This window comes from Cylas formicarius, unplaced genomic scaffold (assembly GCF_029955315.1).
Source record: "Cylas formicarius isolate icCylForm1 unplaced genomic scaffold, icCylForm1.1 PGA_scaffold_8__14_contigs__length_24414737, whole genome shotgun sequence".
NCBI lineage: Eukaryota > Metazoa > Arthropoda > Insecta > Coleoptera > Brentidae > Cylas > Cylas formicarius.
The window spans coordinates 7,138,364-7,163,651 of record NW_026844361.1 but is presented as its reverse complement, the minus strand read 5'-3'; the positions used below and the strand labels follow the sequence as shown (position 1 = coordinate 7,163,651).

The following is a 25,288-nucleotide window of genomic DNA, read 5'->3' as shown; positions in this document are numbered from 1 at the left end:
TTATTAAAAATTATCTTATCAGGCGGAGCAGGCGGTCGTTTTTGGTGGCAGAATGTCAAGTTCTCTGGAAGTATCTTTTTGATGATCGAATCGTAAACAATTGAGTATCCTATAATGAAAATAAAATAAAATTAAGCAGGCTTATTAACATTTGAAATAAAATAAATCATTCTTTAAAATATTGAATGTTGAGGTTGTGTTTTAAAATAACGAGGTACGGTATTGGGGAAACGGATGTTCCTAAAAATTAAAAAAAGTTTTCTGAACATGCGTCGTGTTGTAGCCACATATCTCTTCTTGTTTGTAATAGGTCAATTTGTAATAAAATCGGCAAGTGGTTTTCTTAAAAGTTTGACTAAATTTTGCCATTAACTTTATCATTAAAGAAAAATGGTTCTATAATTCGATAACCTAAAATATCACACCAGATGTTCACACTTCACAGATTTTGATAAATCGCTTCACGCGTCTAATGCAATGCAAATTGAACCTTTTATTGCTGGAAAAACTAGCTTCATCGGTCTATAATACTAGAGATAAATTGTGATTCTCATCTACCATAGAATTTAGCCAATTAAAGTAGTCAATTCTACTATTAAATTCACTTTCTAAGAGCCTGATATAATTCAATATGATATGGGTGTAAACAGTGGTCTTTTAGAACTCGGTGTATCGATGTACCGGACATTAACAACGTTTTTTTAAGTATACTTCGACCAGAATTATAGTGCATTTACAACCGACCTCATGATTAACTTTGCCTACTGTTTATTACTCTAAAACCGCACCACACCCTGCCGAGCAGACTCTTACCCGTAACTATTCCAGGACTGTCCTAGGAATTTATCTACCTACTCTAACAAGCGGGTTATAAGTATGTTTTCAATCTTTTTCACAGAGCAATTCTTCAAACATGTTAATAAAAAAACTCGTTTTTATTGTTGCTCTTACTTCCCCTTCCGAATTTCTTATAAAGCTGTAAACATTTAAAACAATTTGTTTAGCATCCGAAGACAAATGCATCTATTTTTTCGTTCGTTTCTAAATTGTCATTAGGTTGGACTACCATCTCCACTTCGTCTTCAAATTCTGCGTTATTTTCCATGTCTTCTTATAACAGGGAAACATCTGCTTCATTCCATGGTCTCCACATATTAAAGTGTTAAAAATGTTTAATTGTAAGATTTTAATAAATATTTTTTTATTTTATTTATAGTAGTAAAAAAGACTGTTGTTGTTTACAAATCGAAGAGCTATGTAGAAGACACAAAAATTCAAGAAGAAGAATGTTGTTCATCGACAGACCCATAAGACAAAAATGATTATTTTCAAACTTACCTGTAAGATAGGGTCAAAACGCGAGAATCAGGTGCCTCCGTAATATATAAGAACATATTGCAATTTGGATTAAACTTTTAAGAACTATATATATCATCTGATCTTAAAATAAACGCTTCTACGTGTTCGAAAATGCCCCGCAGCATCAATGCTTAACCAAATACTTAACTAAAATAACAAATAATAATTTCAATTTTCTACAAATATTCGTTACGGTTCATCTCAGGCAAGGCTTACTTAATGCAGAATAAACATCTGCTTGGATGGGTTTTACCACGGTCATGTTGTTAAGGTACTGTAAAATACTCAAAACGCCAAAGCAATAAATGCACTATATTTCCGGTGGTACAATACCATTCTACTAAAGTGTTTTCTCTCGGAATGATTTGCTGCGTATACTGGCTTAGCCATACAATATGTCGTTTATTAAGCACTCGCTCCACTCATGGCAACTAATGTCGTGACTCAAATGCCGTTTACCACACTTGATGCATAATGTACTATTTTATAACAATCTCGATAATTAGATTAAATTAGATGCTTTATTTCTTTTATAGTTTTTTGCTTACTAGTTAATACGTCTGTAATTAATAAACGAATTTATTATATATTAATATATTATAAAATGTAATAATATATTAATAATCTTTTTAAATTATTCTTCTTAAATATTGAGATGCCATTTTTACTGGGTTTTTGGTTTCTGGTTGATTGACGTAAAGAATTTCATATTGTTTTTTTTTCAGAAAATTATTTCTGTCATTATGTCAGAAAACGCCATCTGGTGTTAGCATCTAACAAAAACGATTTGAATTTGTCTCAGCTTTATTTATTTATTACACGTTTAGGTCGCTTACAGTACTTAGTACCAAAAAATAGCAACCACAATGTTAGTTGAAATCGGTGGATTTATACAAAACAAACATAAGTCGGATGTAGAACACAACTAATAATAATGGAGTATTTGATATATCGTTTAAACTGCATCTGAGACATTGAAGAGATGTCGAGGTTAAAATTCGAGTTAAGTGTATTATACGAACTTTGAATTCTTAGCAAAGGGGAATGCTGCCCCGTGTTGGTCCTACTATATGGGATTTCAAAGAGATTAGCGTATCTTAAATCTCGAGCGGGAATTCTAAAGTTAAGTTTCGACAAAAGATATTGAGAATGAATTTGTGAGTTTGTTATTTTGTAAAGCATACACAAGTCTGCCACAGTCCGTTTATCTTCCAAACTGAGTATTTTGAACCGATTTTTAATTGGGCGGTAATCTCTTTCTTCTATACGACTGTGGGTCTTAAGAGCGAGAAATTTTAAGAATTTATTTTGAGTGTTCTCGATTCTGTTGATATGAACTGCGTAGCGTGGATTCCAGATAACAGATGCGAAGGAAATCCTACTTTGAATAAAAGCATAATATAAGGAAATAAGTGTTCTGGGATCATTGAAGTCCCGGGAATTTCTATTAATAAAACCAACCATTCTATTAGAATCATTTATTATTCTTTCTATATGGTGTTTAAATGACCACTTTGTGTCAAGTGTAACTCTCCGATTCCTTACTTCGTTCACTCTTACCATTGTTATTGTCATTGTTATTTATTTTATAAGTAAAATCTATTTTGTTCACTTTTTTGGTGAACGAAATACTGTGACATTTTGCAGGATTTAGAAAAAAACAGCGTTCATTCTAAGTATCATTAATATAAAAAATTATTGCAGAAAATGGCTTTTAAACTTAAAGAAGTTAATTTCGCCCTCTGGTGGTGGCCATTTCAGGGCCTCGAAAATAACTTCCAGCATTTTCTCATGGCCAATTTACTTTTTTTTAAATTTTAGGAACATTCGTTTTCAAAAATCATAGGTACCTCGTTGCCCTTACTGAGACACCCGGTATAGTGTATGTTTTTGAAATGACAACATTAGTGTTAATCGAAAATAAAAAAATATAAAGGGCGTTCTGATTTTGGTGTTAGTTAATATTTTAGCAAGTAATACTGAATGCTGAGTAAAATCTCATTAGATATGAAAAGGATTAACAGAATCACTCAATTTAAGCTACTTTCATTGTTTGGTGCTGATTTCATTGCAAAAAACTTTCTTTTTTCCTAGAACAGGTAGTGCGGCCCGGATTTGTGGTCAATTTATGGGTCTTACTTATTGTTATCCATTGACCAGCGCCAACGATATATTATACAGAAGTTATAATATTTAAAAATCATAACATTCTTCGTCATCTGACGAACTGTAATCTCCTGTTGAGGTTATAATTAACGGCAGGAAACCGCATTCTAGAACCACAAGAAAGTGACGAAAAAGCGGAGAATCTGTCTGTCAATCTATCCACGTTTTTGACGTTTGTGTCTTCACGTTTTGCCTTTGTGACGTATATAAATTGTATTTTTTAAATTGTAAAGTACATCTAAATGATTAAGTAGTTTCTTTAAGTTTGTGGTTAACTGTGAGCTTATTATAAATATTGATATGATAAAGAAAAAAGGACGAACACGTCTTTCCACTGCGGCCGCACAAAAAGAAGTTATGATGGATCTCATCCGTGCGCGGCGACTTATACTGAGAAGACAATGACGGCCCATTAGGTAAAGTTGACCAACACTTGGAACACTTCTTTTAGAACTTTTTCAATATGTTGAATTTTTTTACCAACAGACTTGGATGGATTAGGAAATAAATACAAAGGCCCAGCCAGCAGAAAACAAGAACATTCCACACGACACAAGGTGATGGGCCTCCATTATCGTCAATTATGGATATAATATCACCTGTTGCTATTAGTGGTGATGAAAATATTATTGTTGACGTTAAAACATTCTTCAGCGTCGTCAATATTACGCAAGATATTCTGTAACGATAATAATAAAGCTGTTAGAATAAATTGCCAAATCTTTGGTTCCTTTCTTCCTTAACTTAGAAAACTTTCAGGGAATAAAATTTTACTGGTTTTCAATCTAATCATATTCAAGAATAGGAATTGCGCACTCCCAATACAAACTCGCTTAGTTTCTCTTGGGTTTTCTATTTTATCGTGCTCAAGAATAAGGGCCAAGGACGATTATTACTCTCTTTTCCTGAAGACACCTTAATACCTTCCGTGAAAGCTTGAAGAATACTGGTTGTATTTGTCTGATTTTGAGATTTTTTTCTGCTCTCTTGATTATTTATTACTTTATACTCGTCAAGTATTTAAATAAATTTCTACTGCCCCTATTACTATTACTATATTCGGTCTAGTGCCGAAATATTTTTTAAAGCCACCCGGTAAAGACTGAGCGTCAAACTTGAATAATGTACGCGGTTTTCCAGCGGGCTGCGATCCCAATCCAAACAAACATCAGATAAACAGTTGGGAGAGATAGCGCGACCGCACGAACACGGAACTCAGTCCCCCGTCAGGCTCGTAATCGCGCGAACACGAATTTAAATTAACCGTTTATTCCATAAACAATACGCAAATTTGGGCCCGTCGATCGCCATGGACTGTTTTCGAAAATATCGACGCGTAAGTGACGTTTTTGTGACTCGCACTTCGGGTAAGGACGAGTCGCCTGCCCCGACGTGCCGTCACTGTGCCTTAAAGTCTGTTCGTAAACGGCACGGAGTAATAAAACTGGGCATTCCGTTCGGTTCGACCGAATTTAAGACGTAGGCAGAAAATTAACCCATAAAATCATACAAAATAAGATAAATAAAGAATTAATTTTAGTATGTGCTGTTGATCTGTAGCGTCAACAGTAAGAACGATGTTAAGCGGAGATTACCAAAGGAAATTCATTATGTTGAAGAAAAGGTCGCTCTTTTTATTTTAAACAAATACCTACCCTATATACAGACAGATTTTGGATGAAGCATGGACTATGTTCCTATAATAAGGCAAAAATTGCTATGGAAAACCTAAACAGATGTGAAGTTCACATGAAATCGATGAAATTGTGTTTTGGCGAAAAACAGTAGTATCAAAAATTTGACAAAAGAAAAATAACACCGTTCATTTTGGAGGAAACAAGATATATTGGTTTGAGAGATATAGAAAGAAAATTAGAAAGAAGTCAACAAATATATATTTTTGGAATAGTAGGCTTGTAGGCTAGCATATTTTGTATTTATAAAATATGTTCGGAAAATGTCACTTTGGTAAGCACGATAGTAACAATTGTGTGTAAGTGTTATTTTAGGGGCGAGTGAATATTTTACCAGTATGGTAATATACCTTAAAACTACATACTTTGATTTTATGATAATATGTATTTCTCATATAGCTACTACACATATAGAGACCTTGCCTATGCCGATACCCAATGACCTTGCGCCATTCAACAACCAACGTGGCCGCTGACAAATTGTCAATAAGCTTAAATACGGCATTTTTACTGTAGTATTTTCCCAAAATATGCCTAGGTCGCGTTAAATGTTCTGGGAAAAAGAGTTATTGTTTTAGCTATTTGCAAAGAAAATGAAGCAAAGTGCAGGTTAGTGGGTGAAATGTAGAAGCATGCGCGGAAAATCATAACCTCTCCTATATTATCTAATAGCTATATAGTTTGAGTATATCTGCACGAAAGTTTATCTTACCAATAATGTTATGACTAGAGGAAGTACTGTCCGAATAAGAAGTATCCAATATAAGTGCGTTTCTACAACAATAATAACGATATTTACTACAGAAGAAAAAAAGAAGAACAAATGTCAAATATCAATAATAGAAGACAGCTCCTCACATGAGGAAGAATCTTAATTAATTAATCTATATTAAATCGTTTACAATGCATTTACTGTAAATTGTGATGACACACTTAATACGGACCTTATCGCGCGTTAAGTGATTGGAAAAGTTGTAAGGTTTATCCTGTTATTTTATTTATTTAATTTGACGCTGGCGGTGCGGAAAAAACTTGTTAACCCTTAGATTTCTCAATTAAGAGCAGCAAATTACAAAATGCATTAAGAATTTTCAATTAGTTTAATCTTCACGATTTCTTTGCAATGTTGCATTTATTATACATTATATTATATAAATGTACCTATTGTTTCCTATCTTCGCAGCCATAACTCGCTGCGAATATACGCGGAAAACATTATTCTCTTCCTAAAAATAGATGAATGTTTGCAATTTCGCTTGCGTTATAAATCGAAACCTAAAAATAAAACGGCAGTTTCATTTTTACCTACATACACGGTGTCTCTAACAAACGACAACAGAAATAGATAAAAAAAATGCTGTGTAATTTTGTAGCCACATACAATTTGCAGTTGCTATTCGATGGACTTTTACATTTGGCGTGAACTTTGACGCAAGGAATGCGATATGGAAATACGCGTTGTACTTTCATCGGATATTGTTTTTTCGTAGGATGTAATTGAGCAATAAAGTTACCAGGCTCCAACTAGTTCGTAGGGACAGCTTCGGAAATACAGGGCGGTTTATAGAAATCGTCTCTGTTAAATATCTAGAAGTTGTATTATTTTTTTGACGCTTTACATAATAATATAATAATAATATATGTTTATTCTGTAGACAACGATAACATAGCACATCAAATTCAAAATATATCTACAAACATAAACAAATGAAGATTTTTCCTAAAACCGGTAAGTTGTTTTGGATCACATTTAATAAGCAGCCACATATTGCAGAGAGGAACTCATGCTAATAAATGTTTACAGAAATTTCTACATAATTTATGTAAAATACAAAGTTTAACCTAAATATTACTTTAAATTAAATCTCTTTTTATTTTTGACATTCTCCACCTTTTTTTTGTTATTTGCTTTTATATGGGGTGTGTTCAAAACGTAAGGTGACTTTCAAGCTTTAACAAGAGGTATTTATTTATTCATCAAAATTAATGTTTTGGTAAGCACTTTCTGGTATAGCATTGAGTTCTTCCAGTGATTTTTTCTTTATCTCTTCACTCGTTCCAAACCTCCTTCTTTGAGTTTTGAGAACAGGAAAAAGTCGCAGGAGGCCATATCCGGTAAATATGATGGCCGAGGCGATGTTTCTGGTTTTGTTTTTCGCCAAAAAGTTAGACACAGGCAGCGGTGAGTGATGCAAAATCAATGAATTGTTTTCCCCCAATTCCGAATGTTTTCTTCTTATTGCTTTATTGACTATACCACCTTGTGGTAAGAACTCTTGATCTACTATGCCACGATAATCAATGAAAACAATAAGCAAAACCTTGATATTTCATATCTATTAGAGAAGTGGCTGAAGACGTCGACATGCAATTTTTTCTGAAGTTTGGTGCATTAAGCAGCAAGATTTGTTCCGAAACTGTTTAGTTTTCAACAAAAGGACGGTCGAAGGAGCATCGCTGTTAAATCGCCGAACACACAAAACACGTCTAACGCTCCTGTCTCTAAAACAAAAAGGGACATGTGTACCAACATAACAAAAAAATTTCAAAGATCGAATGTACGTAGCCTGCCCAATTACAAAAGTTACCTTACTTTTTGAACACACCTGGTTTACTTTTTGTTGCTGATTTGTTATGTATTTATGTTTATTTAGTTATTTATTGCTTCAAAGCTCACACATAGAATAATTTTTTTTGAGATGTTTATTAAAATGAAGTTAACATTATTTATTCTTCATCTAGCAAATTATAAAAATGAGCGTGTAAAAATCCCAGAAACTATAGGACGAGCAGAAATAACTAAAAATGTAAAATTAATGTCATAGAATCATTTTAAGGGGGCTGCCTTTACAGTTTTCATTGAAGGCGCTTTTAAGTAATAAAATGTCACGTTTGGAATAATAGACTATGTGAATAAAAAACTAAAATTACTGTGTATCGTGCTCTCTGCTCTCTCGCATTTCAGGTACTTAAGTCCTGTGCGATTAACAGGATGCAAATTCTATAAAATAAAGGCTTAATGATCCCATATGCTTATGACCTAATCATCGATACAGAACAGCTCTACAGGGCAAACATGTATAGAATCTTAAATAAATCCAAAAAGTCAATGTGAATGTAGTATACATGTTGATAATACTCAATTGTGACTTATAATAATTTACCTGTTAAAACATTTAGGAACTGAAATTGCTTGTTAGTGCCTAGGGGCATATAAAAAATTAAGCTGCTGCTTGAAAGCGCTTCTGCTTCTGAAATGAAAAGCGGACCGTTTTGTTGCAGATGACGCGGTACACCAATGCAGATTTCGGCGACGACGACAGCGTAAACAGCGTCCAGTTGACGGAGGGTTCGTGTGTTTGCCGCTTCCAAAAATTGGTTTCCACCTCGATTCGATTTTTTCAGGCATCAGCACCAGCGCGACCCATATAAGGTACCATCCCGGAGCCAAACTGTGGCAGGTCAGATCCACCTTAGAAAGAATACTAATATTTTTGGGTGCGTTCCTTTTCATGATAGTCATAGTATTATCTATAGTCATCAACGTCATCGAGCACCACATGCAAGAGACCAAAGTGAGTAAACCACGATATATACAAGATGTTATTATGTCAGCTTTTTCTTTATTTTTCTTCTCTTTATTACTAATCAACTATTTGCCAAAACTCTGAGTGTAAATTATTTGCCGACGATTTTAAATAAAAACGATCAAGATGCTATCTTATTTTAAAATGACTTGGATAGAGTATATGAAGGGTTCCTGGTCAATTACTTATCATTCAACATTGGAAAATGTTAATAATTAATGATAAATTACCAAGGTGCAATTGGTAAAAAAAGATGAGTGCAAAGACTGAGGGAGCAACGCTGGGTAGTTCATTCAATCAATCAACCAACCAATCAATCAATTTATTAATGTTTCATTTCAAACAGCAATTTATATACTTCAGGTAAAAGAGTATGATCAAACTAGTCATCTAAGTAACACACCAAAATAACAAGTAGGTCTTTATTAAAACAAGCTGTAAAACACAATCAAAATTGGAGTCAACCCCCAGAAAAGTATCCTAAAGTATTCCTCATTAGAATAGAAAACATTGTTACCCAAAATTGGTTTCATTTTCACGCCGAGAATGGGAACTCTTTAATCTCTATAGGTAAAAAATGAAAAAATTGTATCGCCCAGAGAGGCATACGAAACATGCACATACGCTGTTCGCAGTACTATATTTGAAACATACTTGGCAAGACGACGCAAAGGATACAGACTCTTGCTTAACTTCGACGCTACAGCCCCAATATGCTCGCCCATTGTGCTTTTGAATCCATATGAATTCCAAGGAACTTATTGCCACAGATATGACCAATATCTTTTAAATAAAATATAATTCTTTCCATTTCGTGTTTGTTTAATAATAGTTTGTTAGAATAAAACCATTTTCGGCTAAAAAAAGTGAAATATACACTTGTATACATCAGCGATAGGTCATTTATATACAGGGTGTTTCATTATTCAATGTCAATAATTAATGGCGCGATTTGGGTCCATTTTAAAAAGAAAACTTCGTGTGAACATATGTCCGAAACGTCTTAACTTTTGAGATACAGAGCGGTAGTCTTCCAAAATAAAATATATTTTTTTAGTATCTATAATACCACTTTAGATATTTTAATGAAACTTAGCACACGTATACTATACATCAAGAGGCATTATTTAGTATACCATATTTTTTTAAAAATATATCAGTGGCGGGTGTGCGGAAATTCACATGTCTATTCTGGTAGACATTGTCGGTACGCCACTGATTTCTATTAAAATAAAAATTATTTTTTCACTCAAAAATTAAAACCGCTTCTCTGCGCCGTAATAACAATATCGTCAATATTTCGGCATGCAGAGAATTGTTATCATTATTATTTCATACTTAAAATTGTCTATCTGTTTCATTAAAATACTTCAAAAAATCGAAGTGGGAATGCGAAATATGTAAACTTAAATAAATAAAATAAATTTAATTAACAATCTTTTATTATTTAACTTGTTGTTAGGATGTTATGAAAACTGTAAGAGTAAAGGGAACAGCCTTCTAATATTTTTTTTCTGAAGGACACTAGTTGGTAACTAAAAACTAGATGTTTTGTTTTATATGAATACTTCATTTTCCACAAAAAAGTTCACGGTTTAACCAGTGGAGTGGCGACATAATTTGTTCATAGACAGTTAGTGGCACGCCACTGATTTCCTTAAAAGAATAGTAGCATTTGCATTCATTTATGAGCAGATTTGATAAAAATTTAATTTAATAAAAAATGTTTAATGTAATAAAAAAATGTGGTACACTAAATAATGCCTCTTGATACACAGTACATGTGTGCCAGATTTAATTAAAATATCTGAAGTGGTATTACAGATATTAAGGAAATATATTTTTTTGAAAACTTTACCATCCTCTTTATCAAAAGTTAAGACGTTTAGGACATATGCTCTTATGTATCTAAGAAAAAGTCTTCTTCTTGTTCTTATTTTAAGATTATGTCAAGGAAGCAGCCTAAGTTGTGACTCCGAGGTCCAGCTCTCATACCAGCGCTTTGGTGGTCTTCCGGGAGGACTGCTTGTATTGGGTATCTCTTCCTTTGCGATTTTCGCCAGTCGATCGTCTTCCATTCTATTGGCATGATCTCTCCATGCTCTTCTTCTAGTTCTGGCCCATCTCACTATATCCGGAACGTCACACATTCTTCTAGTTTCATTGCTCCTTATTCTGTCTCTCAGCGTTTGAGCGTAATGTCTTCATCTCGATCGTTCTAAGAATCTGTTTAGTACCTGCAGTGTCCGGCCCCGTTTCTATGGCGTATGTCACAACTGGTCTAACACAAGTTTTATGTATCCGTGTTTTGCTTTCGATACTTAAGTATTTATTCCTTCATATTACGGTTCGAAGGAATCCTGATATCCTAGATGCTACTATTGTTTGCATTTTTACTTCTTGTTTCAGGTTCCTATTGCCCGTGATGTTAACCCCTAGATACTTGAAAGACATAACCTGCTCCACACTTTTATTATAAATTGGCAGTTTGCATCTTCCGGGTTCTCTCGCTATTGTCAAGGATTGCGTCTGTGTCGATATGATCATATTGAATTTTCCTGCAGCTGTTTCGAATCTGTGTAGTAGTTTTTGCAGATTATCCTCATCTTAGGATATCACAACCGCATCATCAGTGTAACAAATTATCTTAAACTCATGTTTTCCCATTCTGTATCCTCTGCCTGCAGTTTTGAGTTCTTTTATTATTTCGTCCATTATAATGTTGAAGAGTATTGGACTGAGGCTATCTCCTTGTCTGATCCCTGTTGATACTGGTATTTTACTAGAGAGTTCGTTGTTTATCCTTAAATACGTGCTATTTCCGTTGTTCATGTCCCGAATGTTGTCTTTTGTCCTTCGGTTTACGTCTCGTTCTTTTAGCAGCTGAATGACGTCATGTAATCTCACTCTATCAAATGCTTTTGTTAAATCTATGAAGCACATATACGCGGTTTTATTGTACCCTATGGCCTTTTCGGCAATCTGTCTTAAGATGAATATAGCGTCTATGGTCGATCTATTTTGTCTGAATCCCTGCTGTTCTTCGCTCATACCATCCCTTGAGACTTCTTCTGTATTAATTTTTGTTAATAATTTTGAAGTCGTGTTTAGGAGGCTGATCCCACTATAATTATTTGGTTCTTTCTTTTCCCCTTTTTTGAAAATGGGGATCGTTATGCTTACTTTCCATTCCAGCCTTGATGATTTCCTATTTTTCAGCTTGTGTATTGTTCAATTTTGTCTTAATTGTTGTTGGGTGTTTTCTCTTTCCCCAGATATATTTTCCTGTTCCTCTTCTGGAGCTTGGCTTGTTATTGTTATAAGAAAAAGTATAAGACCTAAATTGGTGCCCTGAGGTACTCCAATAGTTATTTTCTGTCCGTCCTCCGATGTCACGTCGCCATACTGCACAACCTGGCACCTTCCCGTAAGATACCAATTTAAAAATCGAAGGCTTCTTTTATCAAATTTATAAGCTTCCAGCGTTCGCCAAAGAATCTCACAGCCAAATGCCTTACTAAGATCGCAAAACAGAACTGCATTGTAGCACGTCCCATGAGAAGCATCCACAATATCAGAAACAAGATTAAGGATTGCCATACTAGTATTCTTATTTTTTATAAAACCAACCTGATTTTCATTAAATATATTGTTCTCATCAAAAAAGTGCATTATTTACTGAGATATATACTTGATATATATGATATATATTCTAGGTTCGAGCTATCTTTCGTACGCTCTGGAACATAAGTTAATAAGTTAATATCAGATTCTTCATCGATTTAATTGTTTTTACGTTTACGCCATAACGGCTATTTGAATGAAAACTTGTCACAATAAAATTTGTGAGACTCTCTAAAGGATCAGCATTCGAATCTGGAATACACTGCACAACTTTATGAGCAATAGTGAGAATATTTTTATTAATATCGTTACATGCGAGATTATTAGATTCAGTATACTTCCTAGTTTTACCACTGCTTTATTAATAATTTGCCACACGCTTTTAAAAGGAGTTCTAGAACAATTAATATGATCATCATTTGCAGTAATTGTTGCTTTACTGATTGCTTTTATATATTCTTTTTTATATCACAAATAGTTTTGTCTATCCGCATAATTATTATATTGCTTGCTAATATCGCCCCAAAACCTTAGTTGTCCCTTCATAGTCCGTAGCTCTTCACTAAACCACCCTATATCATTTTCTGAACGCATAGTATACTGCCTAGGGTGGGTAAAGCAAAACAACTTTTTTTATGGATCTGACACATAAAAACTAGTTGCTAGTTCCCTCTAGTTGCCACGTATGAGCTCTTAATATTAACGAAAAGAATATCCTCGTTAATTTTTCAGAGAAACTTCCAGAGGCTACTGTAATACTTTTTACAAAACTTCTGGATTCCTCCTGGGTCGTTTTTTTCTGAGTCAAAATTGCTGACGTTTCGCCAATCATCCTGTCGGTCTCTTCAGTGCTTGACTGAAACTTGACTTGAAGCCAACTTTATTGATAATTAAATAAAGGTAATTGAACGATCTACAAAAATGGTCTCTTATCCTTTTTCGATAAATCAAACCATTTTAAAGATTTTCGAAGTCAAAGATTGAAGAATTTAAAGAAAAATACCTTTTGGTTCTGAATTTTGTTGTTCACTGAAAAATAATTATAGTGAAATGTTTTCAATTATTCTTGTGGGAAATTTAATGATTTACAAAAAAGGTTTCTTGTAGATTATCGATTACCCGAACCATTTTGAAGATATTTGCAATGCGTATTTATATTCATAGTTTTTCATAAAGATTTTCAATTTATTCATTGAATTAAGAAATTTTGAGATTATTTATTATCTATTACAGAAAAAAAAATGCACCATATCAAATTTTATACAGTACTGTTCTTCGTTATTCGTCAAACTTTGGTTATATTCAGAGACCAACGCTACTCCATGCTCTGTTGCGTCATTTACAGCTTTTATTGGTTTGAAATACTTTTTCGTTTCAACTCTCATCTTTTGATCGCTCTCAAACGTTTTAACCCTAGAATTTATACCATCACAGCTTCAACTACCTTCGTTTTTATATCGAATGGAACAGTATCATCAAACAGTGATAAATTATCAATAAAATTGGCTTAACGATATATTGGTGATAAGATGTGAGTATTTATATATGAGACTAAATCGAAAATGCAAAACTATAATGAGCATAATCTTCCCATTAATATTAAGAGCTCATATGTGGTACGTACTTTCTAGAGGTAACTTGCAACTAGTTTTTATGTGTCAGATCCAAAAAATATCGTTTTTTTTGATCCACCCTAGTACTGCCCCTCCGGAAAACAATTGAAGTACTCCTGGTTCATAGCAGTTATACACCTTACATACTTATTATAGTCAACAACAAGGTCCACACAATCAACAAGAGTCCATGATCTTTCGGAAATTATGTTCTAAAAAATAAATAAACCATTCTGATTATTAGTAACCGAAATGGCAATATTTACAATTTGTTCAAAGTGATCCTATATATGAAGATCTGTTACCTCTGAATGATGCACAACTATGTCTCCACTGATAAGGACATTACCCATGCAAACAAACAGTCGCATTGACTTTGACTACAGTTTAAATAAAACAATCTTTAAAAAGTCAATGAAATCAGACACTTGGGGGTTATTTTGAATGAGAAACAGAAGCTGACATAGTTATTAGCGAATCCAACAAACTTGCGGGCTTTATTAAAAGAAATACCAAAGATTTTAAGAATCCTAAAGCACTGGTATTTCTATTTTTTGCTCATAGCAAACTGTTATTCGCCTCGGTAATTTGGAATCCAATGTACGAGGTACATATTAAACACCTTGAGAGCTTAAGTTCCTTTGGTACCTTGGTTAAAAATAGTAGAAAATCACAACTATTGCCAAATAAGTTCAAAAGAAAAGAACTATATCCACTAAATAGTTGACTATGCCTCCTCCTTGCCTCTTACAGGCCATTGATTTACGAGTTCTAAGACTAAATTCAAGGCACTTATTTATTATCATAGAACAAATGTAGGACAGAATGCTCCGTACTCAGAATTTAAAGCGTCTTTTATAGGAAAATTAAAACAAATCTTTTTTGGCTTAACTAGTCTCTCTTAAAACTTAAAAAAAATAAATAAATAATTTTAGGCCCCACAGTATTAGTATTATTAAATATGTTCATAGGATATCTTTCTTAATGCCTTCAATTAATTTATTTAATTTTTCCTTTTTTTTCTTTCACATTTTATTGTTATTAGGGGATTTTTTGAAAACATGTGCTGTTTGAACCTAAATTAAGAATAAATAAATAAATATTTAAAGCTTATTGGTTATTGTCTATCGTGCCATTGCCATTGCCATGTCTTCAGTTGTATCAACAGCTGCTTCATATTCATAAATATCGTGCATGTATATAAACAAAATCCAACAATCAGAATTATCGTAGCAGATTTGTCGTTGAATTTAAAGATAAAGTAAAAACTAATACAGATCTCTTCATAGTTTAATGCTTTAATGTCCACCGGGTAGATTTGTCTTAATTGTGATTGATTGTTTTTTGTGATATTTTTGTTGTGAAATTGTGACTCTTTGTAAAACGTAGTCAATCAAATAAATAAATAAATAAATAGAACTTATTGAATGCTATGATTTGAAATCAGAAATTCATTCAGATTTGCTAAACTAAAAACACTAAAAATGATCTACAATGCGTTTTTTCGCAGCATACCAGAATACGCTAAAATAATTTATTACGTAGCTCATAAACATCTACTCGAAAAAGTACCAAACAAAATGTTTAAAATTTTTGTATTATAAGAAGCATGTTCAATACATGGCAATATTTCTATAGAAATTATTGAATTTTAAAATTGACACTCCTCAACTGCTTTCGTAACCCATATTTTAATAAAGAATAAATCTATTTGATTTTCCGGAGTCACGTAGCATCATAGCTCTCTATTGTTTAATACGTGTTTTTTCTGAAATATATTAAATATTGACTTAAACTGTGTATTTATTTATTTGTATGTATTTAAATAACTACCCAAAGAGAAGATGACTGAGTACAAACATTTTTGGAATATTAAGTATAAATCTTAAGTAGTATTGGTGTGTTTATGGAACCATCATATTCGCATATCTTATGGTTTATGGGGATATTTCCGCTTATCTTGAATAACTGTATATTAAGAATAGCTAGAACAAGTATTAAAAAATACAAATACATAGTATAAAAAGGGGTTTTTATTAAAATACTTATTACAATGTAATTCTAAACCGCGGTGATAGAATGACTTTTACATCTGAGATAACTGATAAGCATTGGTAAAAAAGAAAATGCATGCCTTTCTAAAATCCGCTATTGAATAAAATTAAGAATAAAATATATTTATATAATAAGAAAAATCGTAATTCTAAGCTGTTAAAACAACAAAGAATATATTTATTACTTAAAATCATCTTTATATCTTTAATAAGTTTTGTTCTAATTTTTCTCATTAATTAATTATCAATTATCATAAATTATAGTAATAATATAATAAAAAATATAATTAATCGATAAATTAATAACGATTGCTATAACACCAAACAAAACTTTCGAAATATTTGTATCTATTGTTAAATTTTAAGCAAAATATTTTTTAATCAGTTCTAAACGGTTGGTAATTTAAGAGTCGTATCTGTCTTAAACTTATTTATTAATGATTCGCCCTTTACAACGTAGACGGCGTGCCAAATATAGCTAAAATATACTTCACTGGTATCTGATATATAGTATTAAAGCTAATTACACATATTTTTAACTGATTTAATTAAATTGTGTAGTTTTAAATAACGTAACCAAAGATCGTTTGATTTTATTTCTTGAATGACGCATTCTATTTCTTTACTACTAATTATACATTGCCATCACGGTGGTATCCACATTTACTAATTAAATTTAATGATGTCAGTAAAGTAACATCCTGTATATCTTGCAACCTCTATAAAAAATCCGCTTACAGGATAGATACACCAGATTGGAAGAGGACCTGCCGTGTCTTAACCAATCGTGCGTTCACGCGGCCAGTCACATGATGGAGGCGATGGCCTTGGACGTGGATCCCTGCGACGATTTTTACGAGTACTCCTGCAGGAAGTGGGTGAAGGCTAATCCCGTACCGGGGGGGAAGAGTAACTGGGGCACCTTCATGAAGCTCGAGCAGCAGAACGGTCTCATTATTAAACGGGTCTTGGGTAATGACGATTGTTTGGGAGGAAGTGGTAGATAGTCGGGAGTTTTTGGTTTGCAGACCAGCCAGTAGAAACCTTCAAGTCCAAGGCGGAAGAGAAGGCCAAGATGTACTACGATTCGTGCGTCGACGTCAACGAGACTATAGAGGCAAAGGGGGCCGACCCGATGTTAAAGTTGATCGATAAGTTAGGCGGTAGGTATAAAATCGCGATGGGTGTCGTTGGTTAAAGGTCGGCCGTTCGCAGGTTGGAATATAACCAGGGACGGGTTCAAAGTAAGCGATAAAAACGACACCATAGGCAAGTTCAACCTTACCAATTGGTCGCTGCAGAGAACGGCGGAAATCGTACAGAACAAATTCCACATCGGCGCCTTATTCTCTTACGACGTAGGCGAGGACGACAAAAACTCCACGAGACACGTCCTCCAAGTGGATCAAAGCGGATTGGCTCTGCCGAGCAGGGACAACTACCTCAACAAAACGGACGAGCACTTAAAAATCCTCAAGGCCTACAAGGACTACATGACCAAGGTATAGCTTCTTTAGACGTAGTCAAAAATTTATGTGCAGTATAAAATAAATAGCAAAAACCAAAGTCTTTTTCTATCACAGGTTGGGGTTTTACTGGGTGGCGATTTGAACGAGACGTTAGAACAAATGGAGGCTGTGGTCGATTTCGAAACGAGGCTCGCCAATATCACCATTCCCGACGAGTTGAGGCGGGATGAAGAGAAGTTCTACCACAACATGACGGTTGCAGAGTTGCAACTCCTGGCACCATTTGTAAATAAAACCAAGCGGTGACTCGGACCTGCGGGCTGATGTCGTCTTCTTTCAGATAGACTGGAGATCGTTTTTCGGCAACGCTCTGCGAACTGTTAATCGCAAAGTCGGTCCCAAGGAGCCAGTTATCGTTTACGCTCCCGAATACCTGCAAAATTTGACGTTGTTGATCAAAGAGTACCAAAGTAGTGAAGCTGGAAACAAGTGAGTGGCAATGTTGACGCGTTAGTGCTCTCTGGATGATGTCCTACGGTTTCAGCACATTGAACAACTACCTAGTTTGGCAAACGGTGAGAAGTTTCGTTCCCTATTTGTCGAAGGTGTTCAGGGACGCGTATAAGGGGTTGAGGGTGGCGTTGTATGGCTCGGACGGCGGCGAAGAACCTCAGTGGAGGTACTGCATACAAGACACCAATACCGTACTAGGTGAGGTTTCTGGTTGGTCTGTATTAAAATGTATCTGTGGGTGTTCTCGCAGGGTTCGCCATAGGAGCGATATTCGTCAAAGAAGTCATCCACCAAGACTCGAAAGCTCAGGCGGAGGAGATGATTAGCAACGTGAGGAACGCGTTCAAGAGAAACTTCAAAAACCTGGACTGGATGGACGAGGAGACGAGGAAAGTGGCCGTGGACAAGGCGGATGCTATTTCGGACATGATCGGCTACCCGGACTTCGTCAAGGATTCCGCGCAGCTGGACAACTATTACGAGAACCTGACCATCAGGGCCGATAGTTACTTCGACAATAACCTCAACATCAACTCGTACAACTGGAAGAAGAATCTGGAGAAGATCAACGAACCGGTTAACAGAACCACGTGGAGTGAGTAGCCGGTAAAGGGTCGAAATTTGATAACGCGCCTCCCTCACCAGGTATGGTACCGTCGAGCGTGAACGCTTATTACACCCCCACCAAGAACCAGATGGTGTTCCCGGCGGGCATCCTCCAGAATCCGTTCTACGACAGGTCGTTTCCTCCCAGTCTCAATTATGGAGCTATGGGCGTGGTTATCGGGCACGAGCTGACTCACGGCTTCGACGACGAAGGCAGGTTGTACGACAAGAACGGCAACCTCAACCGTTGGTGGAAGAACGAGACGATCGCGAGGTTCAAGAACAGGACCAAGTGTGTCGTCGACCAATACAGTGAGTTTTTTTTTTATTTCCGTAAGATCACAATAATGCAGCATATCTATATCTTATAAAAACTAACGTTTGATTGCAACATTTGTATTTATATAAATAGCAAGTAATCGAGATTGGATTGAATTATCGCAATTAAACAAATATCGTCGAAATTCATACCATTGACTTACCTAATAAACAAATTTTTTGAAGCAGGAAACTGGGCTGAAGAATTTAAAATCTCTATTATAAAACCGCTATTTAAAGAAGAAATAGCCCATTTGACGTCATAAATTTACAACTCACTGTTAAACAATAAAAAAAGAATGTTTCTCTAGTTGATAAACTGATTTTTGAGGTATTGGAGGATTCTAGCGTACACGGAATACCTTGGAAACTATTTGTCTTACGGAAAGAACACAGAACACAAAAATTAATACTTGTTATAGTTTAAAAAGAAACATTTCCTATGGGCTCCCCCAAGGATCCGTTTTAGGAACAATATTATTCATTCCTTACATAAATAATTTGTACCACGTCAGGGGTCATCTTTATACGAAGATGGAAATGGAAAGTGACTTTAGTAAACACGAGCTGGTTTAAACACATGTTACTTACTGTGAATGGAAAAAAAAAGAAGGTTTTTATGCCGTTTTCGTCCAATAAACGGGCAATGAACACAGTTAGATAAAGTCTACAGATCAAATAAAATACTCCAGAATAATAATGGATAGACAATTAAATTTTAATAAACTCTTACAAACAGTAGTAAACAACCTGAGACATTACAAATCTAAATATTTAAGAAACGTTTTGAATAAGCAACAAATGTTAACAGTCAATAGAGCAGGTACGTTTACAGTATGGTATTTTGGTTAGTTAACAGTTCCTAAAAATTGTTTTTCAAAAAACTGTAAATTACTCTTCTGTACAGCTATTCAGTTAATCGAAATGTTTTACAGAAAGACAATTATGATAACAAATAAGTGTAAATAAACAAATAGGGCAAAGGATCTTGCACATTTTTTTCAGGTCCATTTTTATAATTTTCTAAATGAGGATTAATAAAAATAAAAATGTATAAAGAACAAAAAGTATACGAAATTTTAAAAAAATGCATTTTAAATAGATTATGTAGAAAACATTTATTAGCATCGTTCAGTTTCTGCAATATGGGGCACACCCGTAGACCATGGATAGAATATTTCAATTCTTGTTAGAATCTTCCCATCACAGTTTTCCTCAGTATTCAACCCATGGCGAACTATTGGTGTTTAAATTTATTTATTAGTACTGGATTAGACTATTTTTTGAATTTGAATTTATAATAACAGCAAACTTTGCACCTCGGTTTACACTAAAAATTAATCGAGAATCGTTTGTTATGTTAGCATACGAAGTAATAAGACCCGAACCCGACACATTTTGACATTTGAGAAGCATTATACACGAAATTTTTGAAGCATTTTCTTCCGGACAGCAATTGTTGTAATGAGTGTTTTTGCCATTTATCTGTCTCTGAGATACATTCGGTAAATTGTATGATGTAATTTCCATAACTCCCTGGTTACATCCCAAACAAACAAATCTCGACCTCATTAAAGTGAGGTAAAGAATTTTTTTGGGATTATTCTTGTGAACGATATTAGAATTTCATTGTAAAAGATACGCCAACGCTGGGTATATATATATATATATATATATATATATATATATATATATATATATATATATATATATATATATATATATATATATATATATATATATATATATATATATATATATATATATATATATATATAGTTCAGAAATGCTATTAAAAAAATGACCTTGTTACAATATGTGAAATATTTTCTAATGGCTAAACGGCTAATTCGCTTCATCTAGACTAAATTTCTAATGTCCAGATGTTCAGATTTAAATGTCATAGTTGGTTACACTTTTCACAATTTCCTAATAAAAACCTATAAAAAGAAAGAAAAAATATGGGAACACGACATCCGATCTGGATCGAAAGTACTCAGATTATTTTTTTGACATGATGTCATTCTCATTTAGATATTCAGCAAGCCTTTAAAAAATTTTGAAATATTTTCGTTAGTTTCGAGATAAGTCTACTTCCGCCCATTATTTTTTTTATGTAGAAATGCAAAAGATTTCGGCGGCAATTCTACCAAAGTCCGAGAATGACTTTGTTTTCATTGGTTTTCCATGAAAACATCAACGAACGTGTTATTATTTTAAATTGATTCTGTGGACTTACTGTTGGTAGAAGCAACATAAATTTCTTTGTTATTTGTTAATATTCTGTTATCTTTGTCAGTTTGATGGATTTTTTCTCCCTTTTATTAAAAAAAAAAGTTTTTTGCTTCATTAATAGTTTTCTTTAACGTGCTCCAAACTATTTGCTTTTTTGTAATTTTCGCTGACTTCCGTTTCTTTGTTTATACTTCTTGCCCTATTATTTTGGAGAAGTACCGATTTTGAGGAGCAAAAACTTATCTAATTGATAATTTTGACCCCTTTCCTTCAAGAAATAGTTTTGGTTATTTTCTTTGATAAAATTCACTCGCACTAGGTCAGTACAGCATCGACGGCAAAAACATCAACGGTAACCGCACCCTGGGGGAGAACATCGCCGACAACGGCGGCCTCAAAGCCGCGTACCATGCTTACCTGGACCTAATGAGGGACAAACCGGAACCTCAGAGGCTGCCCGGATTACCACTCAGTCACCGGCAGCTGTTTTTCGTCGCGTTCGCGCAAGTTTGGTGCTCGACGATCACCAAGGAGGTGACCAATTTGGAAATCGAACGGGACAGTCATTCTCCGCCAAAGTTTCGAGTCATCGGAGCGGTCAGCAATCTCAGAGAGTTCAGCGATGCTTTCGGCTGCAAACCCGGATCGAAGATGAACCCCCGGAAAAAGTGCGAGGTCTGGTAAACCTATTCGGGGCTGCAAAGCGCCAAGGGTGATACAATCTTATGTCTAGCCAAACGTTTTATTTCGAATTTTGCATTTGTGGAAGGTAACTAAAAAACTGTTGATGGGAAACCATTGTTTAAGAAAAAAGTCCATTACTTCGCTTTTAGAGAGAGGCTAAAGAAATCCATAAAGAGAAAGAGTGAGAGATAGAAAGAGAAAGGGATAGATAGAGGAGGAGGTAGAAATGAAAAAAAAAATCAGTCGAAACTTCTTAGTGGAAACGCCCTTAAAAATTTGAAAAATTATTTTGCACCAAAAAACGCTTAGATTAAAATAAAAAAAAAACTATGTCTGCATTTTGAACTTTTTCTCATACAAAATGGTTTCTCTTCGACCGATAAAGTTTGCCCAGTATAGTCTATTTCCGTCAAATGTAGAGCAGTGGTTCGCCACCTATTTGTTTAAGGTTGTTATAGGTGTTATAGTTACACCCCAATTTCAGAGAGAATGCTGTCTTTCGTACTTCGTACGCCAGGACAAGTATAAGTTACTCTAATGGCGACGCAGGCACAGAATTTTTCAAACTACAGATTGCTCTTTATTTTTTTTCGTGTTTATTTTGTTTTACCGAGTCAGTTTCAGAACCGGCGCACCAGATTCTAGCTGCTGCCCTCTCTTCGTTGGTGAACGCATGCAGAAACATATAAACAAATAAACAACATAACCTACAAAAAACATTTTGCTTTTTTATTAAATAGGACGTGTTTTTTTTATCGGAACAGCAAAACGGCAGTAAAACCTTTTTAAAAATCCTATCTATCTACCTACTCTTCACGGAAATATGTGTATATCAATGCTGAGGCAAAACTTTGTTAGTCGCATTCGCAGATCATTGACCAACTAAAACTTCTTACAAAAATCGCTATTTTGAGCACAAGCGAACAAAGTACAACTTTGCTTTCCTGTGCTAAACATGTTTTTTCCCACAACAGTAGAATTTATGCTCGCCATTGCGATTGCGCAATGATGCGAGGGGACGTTGCCAAGCGACAGTGCCAATAACAATACAAACAAAGCTATTACCATTTTCTACCGGAGACAACACGGTACGAGAGTATGCACCCAGTTATACGTCTGCGCATTTTTGTGTGGAAAAAGGCGACTATTTTCAGTTAATTTTAATCAACCTTGGCTTGAAAAAATACCCTTTTTTCTCTTAGTTATTCGAAATTAGCAAAACAATAGTTTAATATAAAATAACAATTGTATGTAATCCTTTAAGATCAAAACCATTTCCCGTTTCTTTGATGACGCGTGAACAGGATACGAATTTTCCGTTCCGTTTATCACGCGAGGTTAAATAGGGTAGATAATTTAGGAGGAGCGGTACTAATCCCATCCAAAATACCATGCGATAAAGCCAACGTAGCCACAGACATACGAACATTTGACTTCCTTGCTTGTTTACCAGAATAAATGTATTTTCTGATAATTTCAAAAGGACTCACAAAAGTGCCTTAGAGAAATTAGGAAATTCGTCAAAAACGATTTAAAGCGGCCCCGATTGCATGGTATGTTGGTTGGTTAAACGCCGCTCGGAACAAATCCGCTGGAGGCCGCGGTACATTGTAATTTTTTACAGATCTTTGTTTTAAGATTTTGGATGTAGATGGCGCGCGCGGCCTCGCGCGGGAAAACACCGATACAAAGCGCTTTTCGATTATACTGTAATTATGTTTTTGTTATAGTAAACTTTTGTATAGTGTATATCGTTGTTAGCCGCGGACCGGCTGAGCTAGCAATTGCCTGTCTCATATCAGTGTAGGAAACTGATTATAATATCGGCAGTTCGTGTCGATTTTGTGTAAATTTGTGTATATTTTTACTGTGATAAAAAGTATATAACTATTATTCGATATAAATATCGCTTGCTTCATTTATTTCCCCCTTTGCTAATTGTTTGAAAATAATATTTGGTATAAATTCCTACAAGGTTTTAAAAAAAGCTGTAATTCATTCCGCGAGGATATTTTACCAAATGCAAAATGATTAGCTTATTTACGCTTGTCCTATCCAAAATATGAAAATTGCGGTCGTTCAACATATTACGACTAAAAAAATAATTTGAAATTATTTTCAAATATACAGAGAAATCAAACATTAATATATTTTATACACACATATAAAGGGTGATTCAATAAGGATTTCCACTTTAAAATAATAAAAAAAACTCGGAAGAATATAAAAATATACAAACATTTTTATTTGCCATTTTAGATTAGTGTATTACAATTAGGTATGAAAGATGATGTCGCTTATTGAAGTTTCCTATCACTTCACGTGAAATAATCCGACCAGGAAACTCGCCCCGCAGCAATTGCATCGTTTCTCTGGATGTGTAACAAGTGGCTCCATCCTGTTGGAACCACAAATCTTCAATGTCCATACCTTCCAACTGCTCCCAGAAAAAATCAGATATCATGTTTCGATAGCGAACACCATTAACCGTAGCAGCGTTCTCCGCATTATCCTCGAAAAAAAAAAGAGCCAATTAATCCTCCGCACCAAACAGTCAGTTTTTGAGGATGCAAAATCAGATATCATGTTTCGATAGCGAACACCATTAACCGTAGCAGCGTTCTCCGCATCAGCCTCGAAAAAAAAAAGAGCCAATTATTCCTCCGCACCAAGCAGTCAGTTTTTGAGGATGCAAAATTAGATATCATGTTTCGATAGCGAACACCATTAACCGTAACAGCGTTCTCCGCATTATCCTCGAAAAAAAAGGGCCAATTATTCCTCCGCACCAAACAGTCTGTTTTTGAGGATGCAAATTCAGATATCATGTTTCGATAGCGAACACCATTAACCGTAACAGCGTTCTCCGCATTATCCTCGAAAAAAAAAGGGCCAATTATTCCTCCGCACCAAACAGTGAGTTTTTGAGGACGTATTGCTTTTTTTGGATTTTCTAATCCCCAAATACGAGCATTGTGTTTGTTTACAAAGCCACCAACGTGAAAATGTGCCTCATCGCTAAAGATGATTTTCGTTGAATCCATCCATTCTGCAAACACGCGGCGCTGTTGATGATCTCGAGGTTTCAACTCCTGAGTTATTTGGACTTTATATGGGTGTAGATGCAAGTCTTTTGTTAAAATTCGCTGTGTGGTTGAATACGTAAGGCCCACTTGCTGCCATCGATGACGAATCGATGTGTTTGGATCTTCGGCGAACAATGGCAATATTTTGATCTGACCGACTTGCACGAGCACGTTGAGGGACTTTGAGGTTAGTTACAGATCCAGTTTGCTTAAATTTTTGAACCACATTCCAAATTGTCCTCTCGGAAGGTCGATTTTGCGCGCCGAAAACTTCACGTAG

General features: G+C 34.8%; 1 protein-coding gene across 3 annotated transcripts in view; it reads left to right on the top strand.

Moving 5' to 3' along the window:
* LOC132706325 (endothelin-converting enzyme homolog) overlaps positions 1–23,826 on the top strand; it is a 33,671-nt gene extending 9,845 nt beyond the window's left edge. For 2 of the 3 annotated variants that reach the window (XM_060677599.1, XM_060677598.1), the window contains exons 2-12: positions 8,502–8,568; positions 8,625–8,794; positions 16,838–17,069; positions 17,126–17,260; positions 17,313–17,599; positions 17,681–17,851; positions 17,907–18,055; positions 18,111–18,277; positions 18,330–18,674; positions 18,725–18,997; positions 21,558–23,826. In XM_060677599.1, coding sequence (XP_060533582.1) covers positions 8,502–8,568; positions 8,625–8,794; positions 16,838–17,069; positions 17,126–17,260; positions 17,313–17,599; positions 17,681–17,851; positions 17,907–18,055; positions 18,111–18,277; positions 18,330–18,674; positions 18,725–18,997; positions 21,558–21,922 — 2,361 coding nt within the window. In that variant the 3' untranslated portion in view covers positions 21,923–23,826. Of the gene's footprint in view, positions 1–4,724; positions 4,862–8,501; positions 8,569–8,624; positions 8,795–16,837; positions 17,070–17,125; positions 17,261–17,312; positions 17,600–17,680; positions 17,852–17,906; positions 18,056–18,110; positions 18,278–18,329; positions 18,675–18,724; positions 18,998–21,557 lie in introns of those variants that run through there. The other variant, XM_060677596.1, reaches the window with a different exon arrangement.
* The last annotated feature ends 1,462 nt before the right edge of the window (positions 23,827–25,288 follow it).